This window comes from Petromyzon marinus, chromosome 63 (assembly GCF_048934315.1).
Source record: "Petromyzon marinus isolate PM22_M1 ecotype Great Lakes invasive population chromosome 63, UKy_Petmar_22M1.pri1.0, whole genome shotgun sequence".
Taxonomy (NCBI): Eukaryota; Metazoa; Chordata; class Hyperoartia; order Petromyzontiformes; family Petromyzontidae; genus Petromyzon; species Petromyzon marinus.
The window spans coordinates 8,920,122-8,934,788 of NC_133729.1; the positions used below are offsets into that span (position 1 = coordinate 8,920,122).

General features: G+C 55.4%; 1 protein-coding gene across 5 annotated transcripts in view; it reads left to right on the forward strand.

Moving 5' to 3' along the window:
• The first annotated feature begins 3,661 nt into the window (after positions 1 to 3,661).
• LOC116956071 (bactericidal permeability-increasing protein-like) overlaps positions 3,662 to 14,667 on the forward strand; it is a 52,536-nt gene continuing 41,530 nt past the window's right edge. For 4 of the 5 annotated variants that reach the window (XR_012930191.1, XR_012930192.1, XM_076053967.1 and 1 more), the window contains exon 1: positions 3,662 to 3,815. Coding sequence is in view for 3 of the 5 variants with exons in the window: in XM_076053967.1 (XP_075910082.1) it covers positions 3,707 to 3,815 (109 nt within the window). In the remaining 2 variants the exon portion in view is untranslated. The remainder of the gene's footprint in view (positions 3,816 to 14,667) is intronic. The other variant, XM_076053970.1, reaches the window with a different exon arrangement.

Below are 14,667 nucleotides of genomic sequence, written 5' to 3' on the forward strand. Positions count from 1 at the left end.
CCCGTGTTCGTCGTACTGCGCGCGTGAGACTCACCAAGCGGGTTACAGACGGGGCGCCCGCAACGCCTCGCTCGTGCCAATCACTACGGGGGTAGACTCCTTCTCTCTTAGGGGACCACCATACCCCTTATCCCCCACCCCCCCCCCCCCCGATCCTCTGTTAGAATGTGTGTTTGGCCTACTCTTTCAGATGATCTCGGGAGAGGTTGTGGCGGGGGAGCGGGGGGGTTGGAGAAGGGGGTGGGGGTAACCCATACTTTACCGCAGTGCATGCAACCCGCCGATTGATGATCTTGTAAACCAATTTACTGGCGAGAAAGATAAATGTCTGAATTGCACCCACAGTCTCCTCTCACCCTGCCCCCCCCTCCTCCCTGCCCCCCTCTCCGGGGGTGGGGAGGCCGGGAAATAAAATAAAAATCCTCGCTGAGTCGTTGCCTGAGCAGAGCGAGCCCGGGGGGGGGGGGGGTGGGGGGGGCGGTGGGGGGGCTCAGCCGGGTGTGGGGGGCGGCGAGCGACAAAATGCAAACAGAGCAACTTTTTTTAAAAAATGCCATAGCCTATTTTGTGAATAATAAACTTTAAAAGAAACTATATATATGTACGTTGGGGGTAACAACTTTGTAGGTTTTAAAGAAAAGGAACGTGAATAAATGTAACTGTATTATCTGCTCGATTTGTGCGCGCCTCCTTTGTTAGTTTGATGCGCAACCCCACAAAGGTGCCCCCCGCGCGGCATAGCCTGTGCACGCTGCCGGGGCAAGTGCGCGTGGTGTGACGAGGGGAACCAACGGAGTTCGGGGCGCTGCGAGCGGGTGGTGTGGCCGGAGCCACCACGCCAGGCTGCCTCGCGCAACTCCAAGAGATCACCCCGCATGGCCTCAACAGACTGTGTCCGTGTGACCCGGTTCTGGCTCCTGCCACCATGAGGGGTGGACAGTTCTCGACTCGGGGCAGGAGACTGCCAAACAACAGGGAGTGGCTCTTCTTCAGAACAAAAGAATGACGGGGGCGTGGGAGCGTGGCGGTGAGATGTGGGAAGTTGTAAGCCCCAGGCTACTTTGGGCTCGCCTTCCCATCAAGCGGAGGCGAGGAGTGGTGGTCGTGGTTTCTTATGCCCCCACCGAAGACGAACATCTGTGGAGGGATGCAGGCAAGGCCGATGAGTCGGATGCCTTCTATGACCTCCTGTCACAGATGCTAGCTAAAGTAGCCCCTCGGGATAGAGTCAACTCTCGGCCTCTGTGGAGGAGGCTCGTGAAGGACGCTGCTGCTGGGCAGTTGGAGGCAGTCGTCCTCCAGCAATAACGGAGGGCAGAAGAGCTACGCTCACAACAACGAGCGGAACGCCGGGTGGCTAAAGCACAGTAAGTTGGCACAGTAGGGGGGGCACAGGTGGTGCATGGGCCAGTCATCTCGGTCATCTCAGTCAATCGACCCGTGACATCTGGGTCTGCCCTGTGATCTGCAAGCGGGCGTTCGACACTTCACGTGGCCTCAACGTGCACTTAGCCTGGCACAAGCGCCGTTGTGACGTCACCGCCACTTAGTGGCGAAAGGCGGTTGTTGCTGTTCGTGTGTCTGTGTGTCCATGTGTGTCCATGTGTGTCTGTGTGCGTGAGCGGTAGTGTAGCGGTAAGCGCGCTGCGCTAAGAACCCGGCGACCTGAGTTTTATTCTTGCCCACGGCCAACAAATGCAACAGTGACAATTATATTAACCGGTCCTGGGCCTCCCCTAGGTCGTCTCAGCCTCAACTGAGTTCCTGGTGCGGTGTGTAAACATCACCCACACCCTCGTGTGCCGTGCCGGCCTTCAGCACTTGCCAAAACAGTCTGTTACAAGCTACACGGGGGGTCTTTATCTTAGTGTGAACACCTGTGAAGGCCTGCACGATACACAAGTGGGTGGGTAGGTGCCCTCCACCCCCCCGGTTTCAATGCCAGGCACAAGACCTCCCTCACCGTCTGTGAGGAAGTCGCAAGGCCAGCATGAGTCTCATCTGCAGGAGTGTCCGGAGGCTTTCGTCTGCCAGTGGGGGATGGTGGTCGCTGTGGTCCAGCCTTCGGCAACCGCAGTGGCCTCTGGGGCATGTCTGCCGGGAGAGACGGCAACGATCCCCTGCCACGTGTTATCACGATTGTACGCGTTGAACTTCTTTCGCACCGTGCGGAGCGAACCGTGCTCGTCGGAGGTGCGTTGTTCCTCACGCACCACGGTGCAGGTCACGACAACGATAAAGATCCCCCGTATAGCCTTAGCAGACTTTTGGTGCAAGTGCGCTTAGCGAGCAGCATCGATGAGGGCCAGAACAGCACACGAGGGGGTGGGCGGCCAGCACCACGCCCGGCCGCCTTTGTCTGGTACGGCCCTTACCTCGTGGAGACCCAGGGACCGATTCGGATCATCGCCACTGGTGTTGGCCGTGGGTGGGAATTCGCAGCGCAGCGCGCTAACCGCTGCCACAACAACAACAACAACTCGCTCTCCCACTCGCATCGAGTCAATTTTGCCCCTCCCATTTTCGTTTTTTGACAAACGTGGACCCTGACGGCGCCACGCACCGGGTCCCCTGCCACGTCACGCTGTCTATGACGTCCACCGCGCAGCAGACCGCCGCGTGGTGCTGTTCTCTTCGGCTGCTCGACCGCGCAGTATTAACCGGGGCGGCCGCTGGAATCGAACCGTGAGCCTCGGCGAGGAGCGGCGAACAGCGCCTCCCGCTGGGCCCACGCCGTCGCCTGCAAGGGAAGATTGACGCAACCGCAGCTCCTCTCCTGCTCGCAGCCCTGAGTCGGTGTTGGAAATTCCACATTTCAATGGCGGGGTCGGGAGCGAGTCTATCCATTAGGCAAACACTGCTCGCCTCCTCACGAAGTGGTACTCGATTTAGCGACCCCACTGGGATGATGGGCTGAGTCAACCTACCCCCAACCAGGAGGATTTGAACTCGCGACCTTGTGATTGCGAACCGCTGAGCAACCTGGGTGGTGAACCCCGCACCACCCACCAAAGATCCCCCGTGTAGCCTTAACAGACTGCTGGGGCAAGTGCTGTTGACGAGCACCTTAGAAGGCCGGCACGGCGCACGAGGGGGTGGGTGGCCAGCACCACGCCCGGCCGCCTTTGTCTCCCCAGTAATGACATTTACACACCGCACCAGGTACTCATTAAAGGCCGAGTCGACCTAGGAGAGGCCCAGACCCGGTTCGAATGTTCGCCACCCGTTGTTGGGCGTGAGCGGGGATCGATCGAACGCGGTAGGGTTGGTAGCTTCGTAGCGCAGCGCGCTAACCACTGCGCCACCGCTCGCCCCCCATCTCCACTCAAACAAAAACAACAGATTTTTGGCTCTTCCCAATGGGCGAATACAATTATTTATTACAAATTATTATTTATTACTAATTATAATTTATTACTAATTAATATTTATTACTAATGATCATTTATTAGTAATTATGATTTATGAGTAAATCTTATTTATTACTAATTATTTATTACAAATAATGATTTATTACTAATTATTTATTTATTTCACTTCACGCCTGGTGCCATCGACTTCCTCCGGTGCTGCGCGAATCTTCGCTTCCCCCATTGGCCTGAGCCGGCCCCCCGCAAGTGCCCCCCCTACCCCGTCCCCCCGGGGTCCCATCGCGAACGGCGACCGGCGGTGGGTGGTGGCACCTGGCCCGGAGTCGAACTGAGGCATGGAGGCGGTGGCGTTCGTGGCCGTGGCCGCGGTCTGCCTCGTAGCCAGGGCGCGGGGCGCCGCTCCGGGCATTGACCTGCGCATCTCGCAAAGCGGCTTGGAATACGGTGAGAACATCTGTGTGTGTGTGACACTCTGTGTGTGTGTGACACTCTGTGTGTGTGTGACACTCTGTGTGTGTGTGTGACACTCTGTGTGTGACACTCTGTGTGTGACACTCTGTGTGTGTGTGTGTGACACTCTGTGTGTGTGTGACACTCTGTGTGTGACACTCTGTGTGTGACACTCTGTGTGTGACACTCTGTGTGTGTGTGTGTGACACTCTGTGTGTGTGTGACACTCTGTGTGTGTGACACTCTGTGTGTGTGACACACTGTGTGTGTGAGACACTCTGTGTGTGTGTGACACTCTGTGTGTGAGACACTCTGTGTGTGTGACACTCTGTGTGTGTGTGACATTCTGTGTGTGTGACACTCTGTGTGTGTGTGACACTCTCTGTGTGTGTGTGACATTCTGTGTGTGTGACACTGTGTGTGTGACACTGTGTGTGTGACACTCTGTGTGTGTGTGTGACACTCTGTGTGTGTGTGACACTCTGTGTGTGTGTGTGTGACACTCTGTGTGTGTGACACTCTGTGTGTGTGTGTGACACTCTGTGTGTGTGACATTCTGTGTGTGTGACACTCTGTGTGTGTGTGACACTCTGTGTGTGTGTGACACTGTGTGTGTGTGACACTGTGTGTGTGTGTGACACTCTGTGTGTGTGACACTCTGTGTGTGTGTGAGTGACACTCTGTGTGTGTGTGACACTCTGTGTGTGTGACACTGTGTGTGTGTGACACTCTGTGTGTGTGACACTCTGTGTGTGTGTGACACTCTGTGTGTGTGACATTCTGTGTGTGTGACACTCTGTGTGTGTGAGACACTCTGTGTGTGTGACACTCTGTGTGTGTGACACTCTGTGTGTATGACACTCTGTGTGTGTGTGACACTCTGTGTGTGTGACACTCTGTGTGTGTGACACTCTGTGTGTGTGTGACATTCTGTGTGTGTGACACTCTGTGTGTGTGACACTGTGTGTGTGAGACACTCTGTGTGTGAGACACTCTGTGTGTGTGACACTCTGTGTGTGTGACACTGTGTGTGTGACACTCTGTGTGACACTCTGTGTGTGTGACACTGTGTGTGTGAGACACTCTGTGTGTGTGACACTCTGTGTGTGTGACACTCTGTGTGTGTGTGTATGACACTCTGTGTGTGTGACACTCTGTGTGTGTGACACTCTGTGTGTGTGTGTGACACTCTGTGTGTGTGTGACACTCTGTGTGTGACACTCTGTGTGTGACACTCTGTGTGTGTGTGTGACACTCTGTGTGTGTGTGACACTCTGTGTGTGTGACACTCTGTGTGTGTGACACACTGTGTGTGTGAGACACTCTGTGTGTGTGTGTGACACTCTGTGTGTGAGACACTCTGTGTGTGTGACACTCTGTGTGTGTGTGACATTCTGTGTGTGTGACACTCTGTGTGTGTGTGACACTCTCTGTGTGTGTGTGACATTCTGTGTGTGTGACACTGTGTGTGTGACACTGTGTGTGTGACACTCTGTGTGTGTGTGTGACACTCTGTGTGTGTGTGACACTCTGTGTGTGTGTGTGTGACACTCTGTGTGTGTGACACTCTGTGTGTGTGTGTGACACTCTGTGTGTGTGACATTCTGTGTGTGTGACACTCTGTGTGTGTGTGACACTCTGTGTGTGTGTGACACTGTGTGTGTGTGACACTGTGTGTGTGTGTGACACTCTGTGTGTGTGACACTCTGTGTGTGTGTGAGTGACACTCTGTGTGTGTGTGACACTCTGTGTGTGTGACACTGTGTGTGTGTGACACTCTGTGTGTGTGACACTCTGTGTGTGTGTGACACTCTGTGTGTGTGACATTCTGTGTGTGTGACACTCTGTGTGTGTGAGACACTCTGTCTGTGTGACACTCTGTGTGTGTGACACTCTGTGTGTATGACACTCTGTGTGTGTGTGACACTCTGTGTGTGTGACACTCTGTGTGTGTGACACTCTGTGTGTGTGTGACATTCTGTGTGTGTGACACTCTGTGTGTGTGACACTGTGTGTGTGAGACACTCTGTGTGTGTGACACTCTGTGTGTGTGACACTGTGTGTGTGACACTCTGTGTGACACTCTGTGTGTGTGACACTGTGTGTGTGAGACACTCTGTGTGTGTGACACTCTGTGTGTGTGACACTCTGTGTGTGTGTGTATGACACTCTGTGTGTGTGACACTCTGTGTGTGTGACACTCTGTGTGTGTGTGACACTCTGTGTGTGTGACACTCTGTGTGTGTGTGTGACACTCTGTGTGTGTGACACTCTGGGTGTGTGTGACACTCTGTGTGTGTGACATTCTGTGTGTGTGACACTCTGTGTGTGTGTGAGACACTGTGTGTGTGAGACACTGTGTGTGTGTGTGACACTCTGTGTGTGTGACATTCTGTGTGTGTGACACTCTGTGTGTGTGACACTCTGTGTGTGTGAGACACTCTGTGTGTGACACTCTGTGTGTGTGAGACACTGTGTGTGTGTGAGACACTGTGTGTGTGTGACACTCTGTGTGTGTGACATTCTGTGTGTGTGACACTCTGTGTGTGTGACACTCTGTGTGTGTGAGACACTGTGTGTGTGTGACACTCTGTGTGTGTATGACACTCTGTGTGTGTGACACTCTGTGTGTGTGACATTCTGTGTGTGTGTGACACTCTGTGTGTGTGACACTCTGTGTGTGTGACACTCTGTGTGTGTGAGACACTCTGTGTGTGTGACACTCTGTGTGTGTATGACACTCTGTGTGTGTGTGTGACACTGTGTGTGTGACATTCTGTATGTGTGTGACACTCTGTGTGTGTGACATTCTGTGTGTGTGACACTCTGTGTGTGTGACACTGTGTGTGTGACAGTCTGTGTGTGTGACACTCTGTGTGTGTGACACTCTGTGTGTGTGTGACACTCTGTGTGTGTGTGTGTGACACTCTGTGTGTGTGACACTCTGTGTGTGTGACACTCTGTGTGTGTGAGACCCTCTGTGTGTGTGACACTCTGTGTGTGTGACACTCTGTGTGTGTGTGTGACACTGTGTGTGTGTGACTCTGTGTGTGTGTGACACTCTGTGTGTGTGACTCTGTGTGTGTGTGACACTCTGTGTGTGTGACACTCTGTGTGTGTGTGTGTGACACTCTGTGTGTGTGACACTGTGTGTGTGTGTGACACTGTGTGTGTGAGAGGGTGTGGGGGGTGTGGGGGTGTGTGTGGGGGTGTGGGGGGGGTGTGATGCGTGCAGAGACGATGGGAGACTCAGCACGGCCACGGCTCTGTTTGTTGTATGTACTGTCTGTACGTTGAACTTCGTTCGCACCGTACGTAGCCAACCTTTGCTAATCGGAGATTGCGGGGTGAAAGACGACAAACTAAACAAAGCAGTGCTAAGGAAATTAATTTTCAATCGAGATGACGATTTAAAAGTGAATAGCTCCAGTGGCTTCCTAACATTGGAAGGAAGAGCGTTCCAGACGGCCACAGGAAGCGCATCAGAAAGCGTCGCGCAATGCGGTAGCCACAATTATTATCGTTATTCATGTTTCATCTTCTTCATCTTCTTCATCTTCATTTACACACGAAACAAACCTCGACCAAGAGCCCCGAATGAATTGAGACGTGAAACCATTCTCGATGCAAAGATCACACACACACACACACGTGTCACACACGTGTCACACACACGTGTCACACACGTGTCACACACACGTGTCACACACGTGTCACACACACGTGTCACACATGTGTCACACACGTGTCACACACGTGTGTGTGTGATCTTTGCAACAACAACAAAGTCTTACATTGATTGCAAAAGAGAATACTTCATGCGTGCCTTCATGTGAATAGAAGTCTGTTTCATTATCTATAAAAAAAAACTATTTGATTTGTTCAAATTAATAATGAACAACCCTCTTGTGTCCTGACTTTTGGGCCACCCAGTACGTTGTCACCCTGTGTGTTGTCACCCTGTGTGTTGTCACCCTCTGTGTCGTCACCCTGTGTGTAGTCACCCTCTGTGTTGTCACCCTGTGTTGTCACCCTGTGTGTCGTCACCCTGTGTGTTGTCACCCTCTGTGTCGTCACCCTGTGTTGTCACCCTGTGTTGTCACCCTGTGTGTCGTCACCCTGTGTGTCGTCACCCTGTGTGTCGTCACCCTGTGTGTAGTCACCCTGTGTGTCGTCACCCTGTGTGTTGTCACCCTGTGTGTCGTCACCCTGTGTGTTGTCACCCTGTGTGTTGTCACCCAGTACGTTGTCACCCTGTGTCGTCACCCTGTGTGTTGTCACCCTGTGTGTTGTCACCCTCTGTGTTGTCACCCTGTGTGTTGTCACCCTCTGTGTAGTCACCCTCTGTGTAGTCACCCTCTGTGTTGTCACCCTGTGTGTAGTCACCCTGTGTGTTGTCACCCTGTGTGTAGTCACCCTGTGTGTCGTCACCCTGTGTGTTGTCACCCTGTGTGTAGTCACCCTCTGTGTTGTCACCCTGTGTGTTGTCACCCTGTGTGTTGTCACCCTGTGTGTAGTCACCCTGTGTGTAGTCACCCTCTGTGTTGTCACTCTGTGTGTAGTCACCCTGTGTGTAGTCACCCTCTGTGTAGTCACCCTCTGTGTAGTCACCCTCTGTGTTGTCACCCTGTGTGTTCTCACCCTGTGTTTTGTCACCCTGTGTGTTGTCACCCTGTGTGTTGTCACCCTCTGTGTTGTCACCCTGTGTGTTGTCACCCTCTGTGTAGTCACCCTCTGTGTTGTCACTCTGTGTGAGTCACCCTGTGTGTTGTCACCCTGTGTGTAGTCACCCTGTGTGTTGTCACCCTGTGTGTAGTCACCCTCTGTGTTGTCACCCTGTGTGTTGTCACCCTGTGTGTTGTCACCCTGTGTGTAGTCACCCTCTGTGTTGTCACTCTGTGTGTAGTCACCCTGTGTGTAGTCACCCTCTGTGTAGTCACCCTCTGTGTAGTCACCCTCTGTGTTGTCACCTTGTGTGTTGTCACCCTGTGTTGTCACCCTGTGTGTTGTCACCCTGTGTGTTGTCACCCTGTGTGTTGTCACCCATTGTGTAGTCACCCTCTGTGTTGTCACCCTGTGTGTTGTCACCCTGTGTGTTGTCACCCTCTGTGTTGTCACCCTGTGTGTTGTCACCCTCTGTGTTGTCACCCTGTGTGTAGTCACCCTGTGTCGTCACCCTGTGTGTAGTCACCCTGTGTGTTGTCACCCTGTGTTGTCATCCTGTGTGTTGTCACCCTGTGTGTTGTCACCCTCTCTGTTGTCACCCTTTCAAGCCCAACTGAGCTCCACCGGCGTCTTGTAGAAGCGACCTTCCTGTCACAATTCCCTGATGAGCCACTTCGTTGGGCGTTTATAGCAGCCAATTACTCCCAACACGATTGGGTGCTGTAGCAGCACAGCACGCGAGCCGACACGGCGACTCGGTGGGGAATACATTCACACAGATGCGGAGCAACTTACATCACGATCATCGTCGCATGTTCAACATTCACATCGCGTCGTATCGGGAAAATGGCACCGTGGAATCCTTATTGGGTACGTTTCCATCATCTCAGAAGAGAGATAACAATTACATGACGCGGTGGCTAGGAGATGTTCACTACCTCTCCTGGTATACAGCAGACGTGGGTTCGATCCCGACCCTGACACCCGCTGCTGTATATTTGGAGTCTGCTTGTCTTTCTCTCTCCGTGGTGAGATGTTAACTACCTCGCCTGGTGTACAGGAGGTCGTGAGTTCGATCCCGACCCTGACACCCGCTGCTGCTATATATTTGGAGTCTGCATGTCTTTCTCTCTCCGTGGTGAGATGTTAACTACCTCGCCTGGTGTACAGGAGGTCGTGAGTTCGATCCCGACCCTGACACCCGCTGCTGCTATATATTTGGAGTCTGCGTGTCTTTCTCTCTCCGTGGTGAGATGTTAACTACCTCGCCTGGTGTACAGGAGGTCGTGAGTTCTATCCCGACCCTGACGCTCGCTGCTGTATATTTGGAGTCTGCTTGTCTTTCTCTCTCCGTGGTCGCGTGGATTTTTCTCTGGGGCCTCCGGGTTTCCCCTTCACATTGATAATCGACATCACCACAAGTTTAGAGTCTTTGGCTGCTGCTGCTGCTATAAACTTCCACGTGATGAGCCACTTCGATGAGCCATCATTTGTGGGCCTTACCCGGTAAAATAAAAATAGTTTCGACCTTCACAAAGCGGTACTGATTTTATCAACCCCCGGAAGGATGATGGGCTGAGTCAACCCCAGCCCCTCCCCCTAACCTTTCGATTGCGACACCCCGGGTGGGACGGGAGGGGGGTTGGTCTGGGGGGGGGGCGACTTCCAAGTTTCCCAAATGGAACTTCTCTTCAAGTCTAGATTTAAAGCTTTCGTGACTGCAAGGATCCATACTCTTTGGTTCTATTCGGTAAAGTCACGTAGGTAAAAAAGTATTAGATTCGATACTGTAACAGAAGTGTTTATAATAAATACGTGTTGCCTCTAAAGAACAGTCACACTACGTCAATAAGGGCACTACACACACACCACACACACCACACACACACACCTATGTATAGAATGCACACACACCACACACACACCACACACACACACACCTATGTATAGAATGCACATACACCACACACACACCACACACACACCACACACACCACACACACACCACACACACACCACACACCACACACACACCCACACCACACACACATACACACCACACACACACATACACACCACACACACACCACACACACCACACACACACACCACACACCACACACACACACCACACACACACACCACACACACCTCCCAGGCAGGCGTCATACATGATAGCGGCAAGGCATGATGTGCACGGGCTCTCAGTACGGTTGCCACATGTCCCGGTTTTCCCGGAATCGTCCTCGTGTTGCCGAGGCAACACGAATACATGTTGCCTCGGGTGGGGCGGGTTGGTCTGTGGGGGGGCGACTTCCAAGTTTCCCAAATGGAACTTCTCCTTCAACGGGCAGACCGCAGGCCACGTGGCGACTGTCAGCCGCCGCTGAGCCGCCAACGTGGGGGGTTCTGGTTCATCGTGGTGCTGGGACCCCCCCCTCCCACCCTTGTCAATGTACACTACACAAGGGATGGGGACAGATGCAGACGAGACGGATGTTGGTGAGATGAAAGAAGAGTTCTAGAGATCAACATCGGAATGAGATAGAAGATGACGTCACCCTGCTGCTGCTCTATTTAAGACGGGAAGCAAGTTGCAGGGCTTCACCGTTCTGGCGAATTGCCCGCTGACGCTGGATGTAATGGCCAGCGAAACCCGTTCCCGTTCTTCCTGAGGTGCCACAGCGGCACCCGTCTACACCCCGTGGATTTCCCAGCCACCCCGGGGTTTGCGAGGGCCCCGGGCCGGACGGCCGGGGGCGGCCTTGCTGCCGGAGGGTGGTGGAGCCACACGCGCTGCGGGGGGAGGGGATTTCAGCGCAACGAGCGAATGGAGGCGGCGGGGAAGGAGCCGGGGACGCGGCGTGCACCGAGGACCACGGAGGATGCCCGCGGGAAGGAGACGGGGACGCGGCGTGCACCGAGGACCACGGAGGATGCCCGCGGGGCCGGGAGAGACCGGAGGGACGGCGCGGGCCAGCCCGGGGTGGCGGGGGAGGCGACGGGGGGGGGGGAGGTGGGGCGAGGGAAGGGTGCGGGGATGGTGGATGGACCGGAGGGGGCAGGGGGGGGCGGAGGAGCGAAGAGGCCGAGGGGGAGCGCCGGGAGGCCGGGGAAGGAGCGCCCCCGAGCAGAGCGCAGGCGACGAAGCAGGAGGGATGCCATCAAGCCGGGGGCCGCGGGAGGAACGGAGGAGGAGGATGACAGCGGACGCTGGCCCGGTGGGAGCGGGGAGACCCAGCGAAAGAGCGGGGAGGTGGCGCAGTGGAGCAGGGGCGGGCCGGACACCAACGCACGCCAGGAGGCTCAACTGCGCCAGGGTGGAGTTGAAGGACGACGTGGGGGAGGAGGTGGCGATTGATAGAGCGACCTTCGTGAGGTCGGTGATGCTCGGGATGTTGCGGGCGGAGGTGGCGGACCTGTGCTGTTTGATTGCTCTGCCGGGGGGGAGGGCTTTTGACGTGAGATTCACTTTGAGCCTCCTGCTGCAGAACTTCCTCACTCGCTTCGAGGATAAGGCGGGGGAAGAAGCATCTGGCATCCATGAGGACGCAGCTGCTGTCGGATCTAGAAACAAAGGTTGTGACTGTCTTCTTGTATAACGAGGCACTGCATGACCAGGACGTGGGGGTGTGGTTGAGGCAGCATTGCGTGCTACTATCCAACTGCAAGAGGGTGCAAGACTCTGTGGGGATATGGACCGGGGCCAGGCAATGGAGGGTTCGCCTGAAGACGGAGGGGGGGGGAGTTCTGAAACATATCCCGAGCGCCTTAAACAACGCGGGGAACGGGGGGTACTTGGTATACGCGGGCCAGCCTAAGCTGTGTAGGAGGTGTGGGGGAAAGGGGGCACCTGGCGGCAGCGTGCGAGGCAAGAATCTGCTACAGGTGCAAGGCGCCGGATCACACGGTGGTGGAGTGCAGGGAGCCGGCCCAATGCAACCTCTGCGGTAGCAGAGGGCACCTGTATTGGGACTGCCCGGAATCATAGGCCAACAAGGTGCGGGCGTACCGGGGTGGGCGGGAGGGGGAGGCGGCGGAGGGGGCGACCGGACGGGGATCGGACCGGGAGCTTGTGGGGGAGGAGGAAGGAGAGGCGGTAGAACCACGACCCCCCGGGGGGGGGGGAGAGGGAGGGAGACCTGCGGAGGGGGAGCAGGGGGAGGAGGGGAGGGAAGACGAGGGAGATGCCCCAGGAATCCCCGTGGTGGACTGGGCGGAGGCAATGGGCGAGGAGGAGGAGGAGGGCGAGAGGGAGCAACGGGTGGAGGAAGGAGCTGAAGGGGCGTGGGAGGAAACAACGGGGAGGAAGAGGACATTGGACGGAGCCCTAAAGGGGGTCGGCCCCCAGCACGACACGGATCCTTCAGGCTCCTCACCGGACACGGAGGCCTCTGGGTGGAGGAGGACAGAAGGAGGGGGGCGGTTGAACCGGGGGAAGCCCCAGAGGTCGAGGGGGAGGAAGAAAGTGCGGGAGAAGGCGGACAAGGACGGTTACGGGGAGCGTGCAACGGAGTCGGAGACGGACTAACGTACACTCCGGCATGGACCTCTCGGCGGCGTCCACAAACGTGAGAGGAATGAAGGGGAAGGGAAGGAGGGGAGCAATTATGCAACTGTTAAAGGCCACCAGAAGGGACGTGACCTTCCTTCAAGAGTGCCACCTACCGTACACCCTGGGCTCGGAAGAACTGCGTGAAGACTGGGACGGCCACTACTTATGGTCGGGTAGTAACGGGAATCGGTGCACTGGGGTAGTTACCCTCCTATGCAGGAGGGAAAAGCGGGTGGAGGGAACCCAAGAGATGATCCCGGGCCGACTCCTTTGTGTGGACGTGTTCTACCAAGGCGAGGAGTTGCGGCTGGTGAATGTGTACGCCCCGGTACGATGCATGGAAAGGGTAGAGTTGTGGGAGAGCTTAGCGACCCTACTGGTTACTAGGCGACAAGTCATCGTAGGCGGAGACTTCAATTGCCCGCTATACTTAACGGACCTGGTGTCGGCAAAGGGGAGGAGGAAACTGGACTCTTCCTCCAGAAAGCTGAGAGAACTGATGGCGGACCTCGTCATGATAGACGCTTTCAGGAGGGTGCATGGTGCAAGGCCCGGGTACACGTGGTCGGACAAAAGCGGGGGAGCGCAGTCGCGGATAGACTTTATCTTCACCTCTGCCAAAGTAGAAGCGGAGAGTGCGGGGGTGGAGCCCTTCCCCTTCTGGGACCACAAAATGGTCGTGGCAGGGCTTGCGATCCCAGGTGGGGCGAGGAGAGGGATGTGGAAAATGAACGTGGGTCTATTGGAGGACCAGAAAGTGGTGGGGGACTTTGTGCAAACATACAACGACTGGAGGACCTTGCAGGACTGTTTTCCCACGAGGGTGGAATGGTGGGGCCAGGTGGTGGAGTGGGTGGCACGGCTCTACGGTGGACTCAAGGCTAGGCTTTTGATAAACGGGGAACGCTCGGGGGTGATTCGAGTGGAGTCCGGGGTGCGGCAGGGGTGCCCGATGTCCCCGGTCTTGTTCGTGATGAGCATGGAACCTCTTGCGCAGACAATAAGGGATAACCAAAGGATTAGGGGGGTGACAATACCGGGCAACAAGGAACAAGGGAAAGTGACTTTGTACATGGACGACGTGGCCGTGCTGTGCAGGGACGCCGCGTCGGTGTGGAGAGCTATGGAGGAGACAGGGCGGTTCTGTGCGGCCTCCGGCTTGAAGATTAACACGAGGAAGAGCGAGCTGATGGTCTTTGGGGACTCGAGGTTGTTCGAGGGTCGGCCGCCAGAGTTGAGACTGCAGACGGAAGAGATCACGGTGCTAGGGGTGACCTTCTGTAGGGATAGATCGGCGGAACGTAACTGGGAGAAAAGGATGAGGAAGGCGAAGGGACGTTTGGGTAAGTGGGCAGGGAGACGGCTCACGATGGCTGGGAGGATCATGGTGGTGAAGGTGGAGATACTGCCAACGCTAAACTACCTGGCGCAAGTATACCCACCTGGTAGGAGGGAGGTCAGGGCCTTGACATCGACGCTATTCGGATTTATCTGGGGGGGAGGGATGGAGAGGGTGAGGAGAGCGATACTGTGCATGCAGGTTGTGAACGGGGGGAGGGGCGCCCCAAATGTGGAGTACACCCTGACCTCGATCTTTGTGTGTAATGCCATGAGACTGTTCTCCTC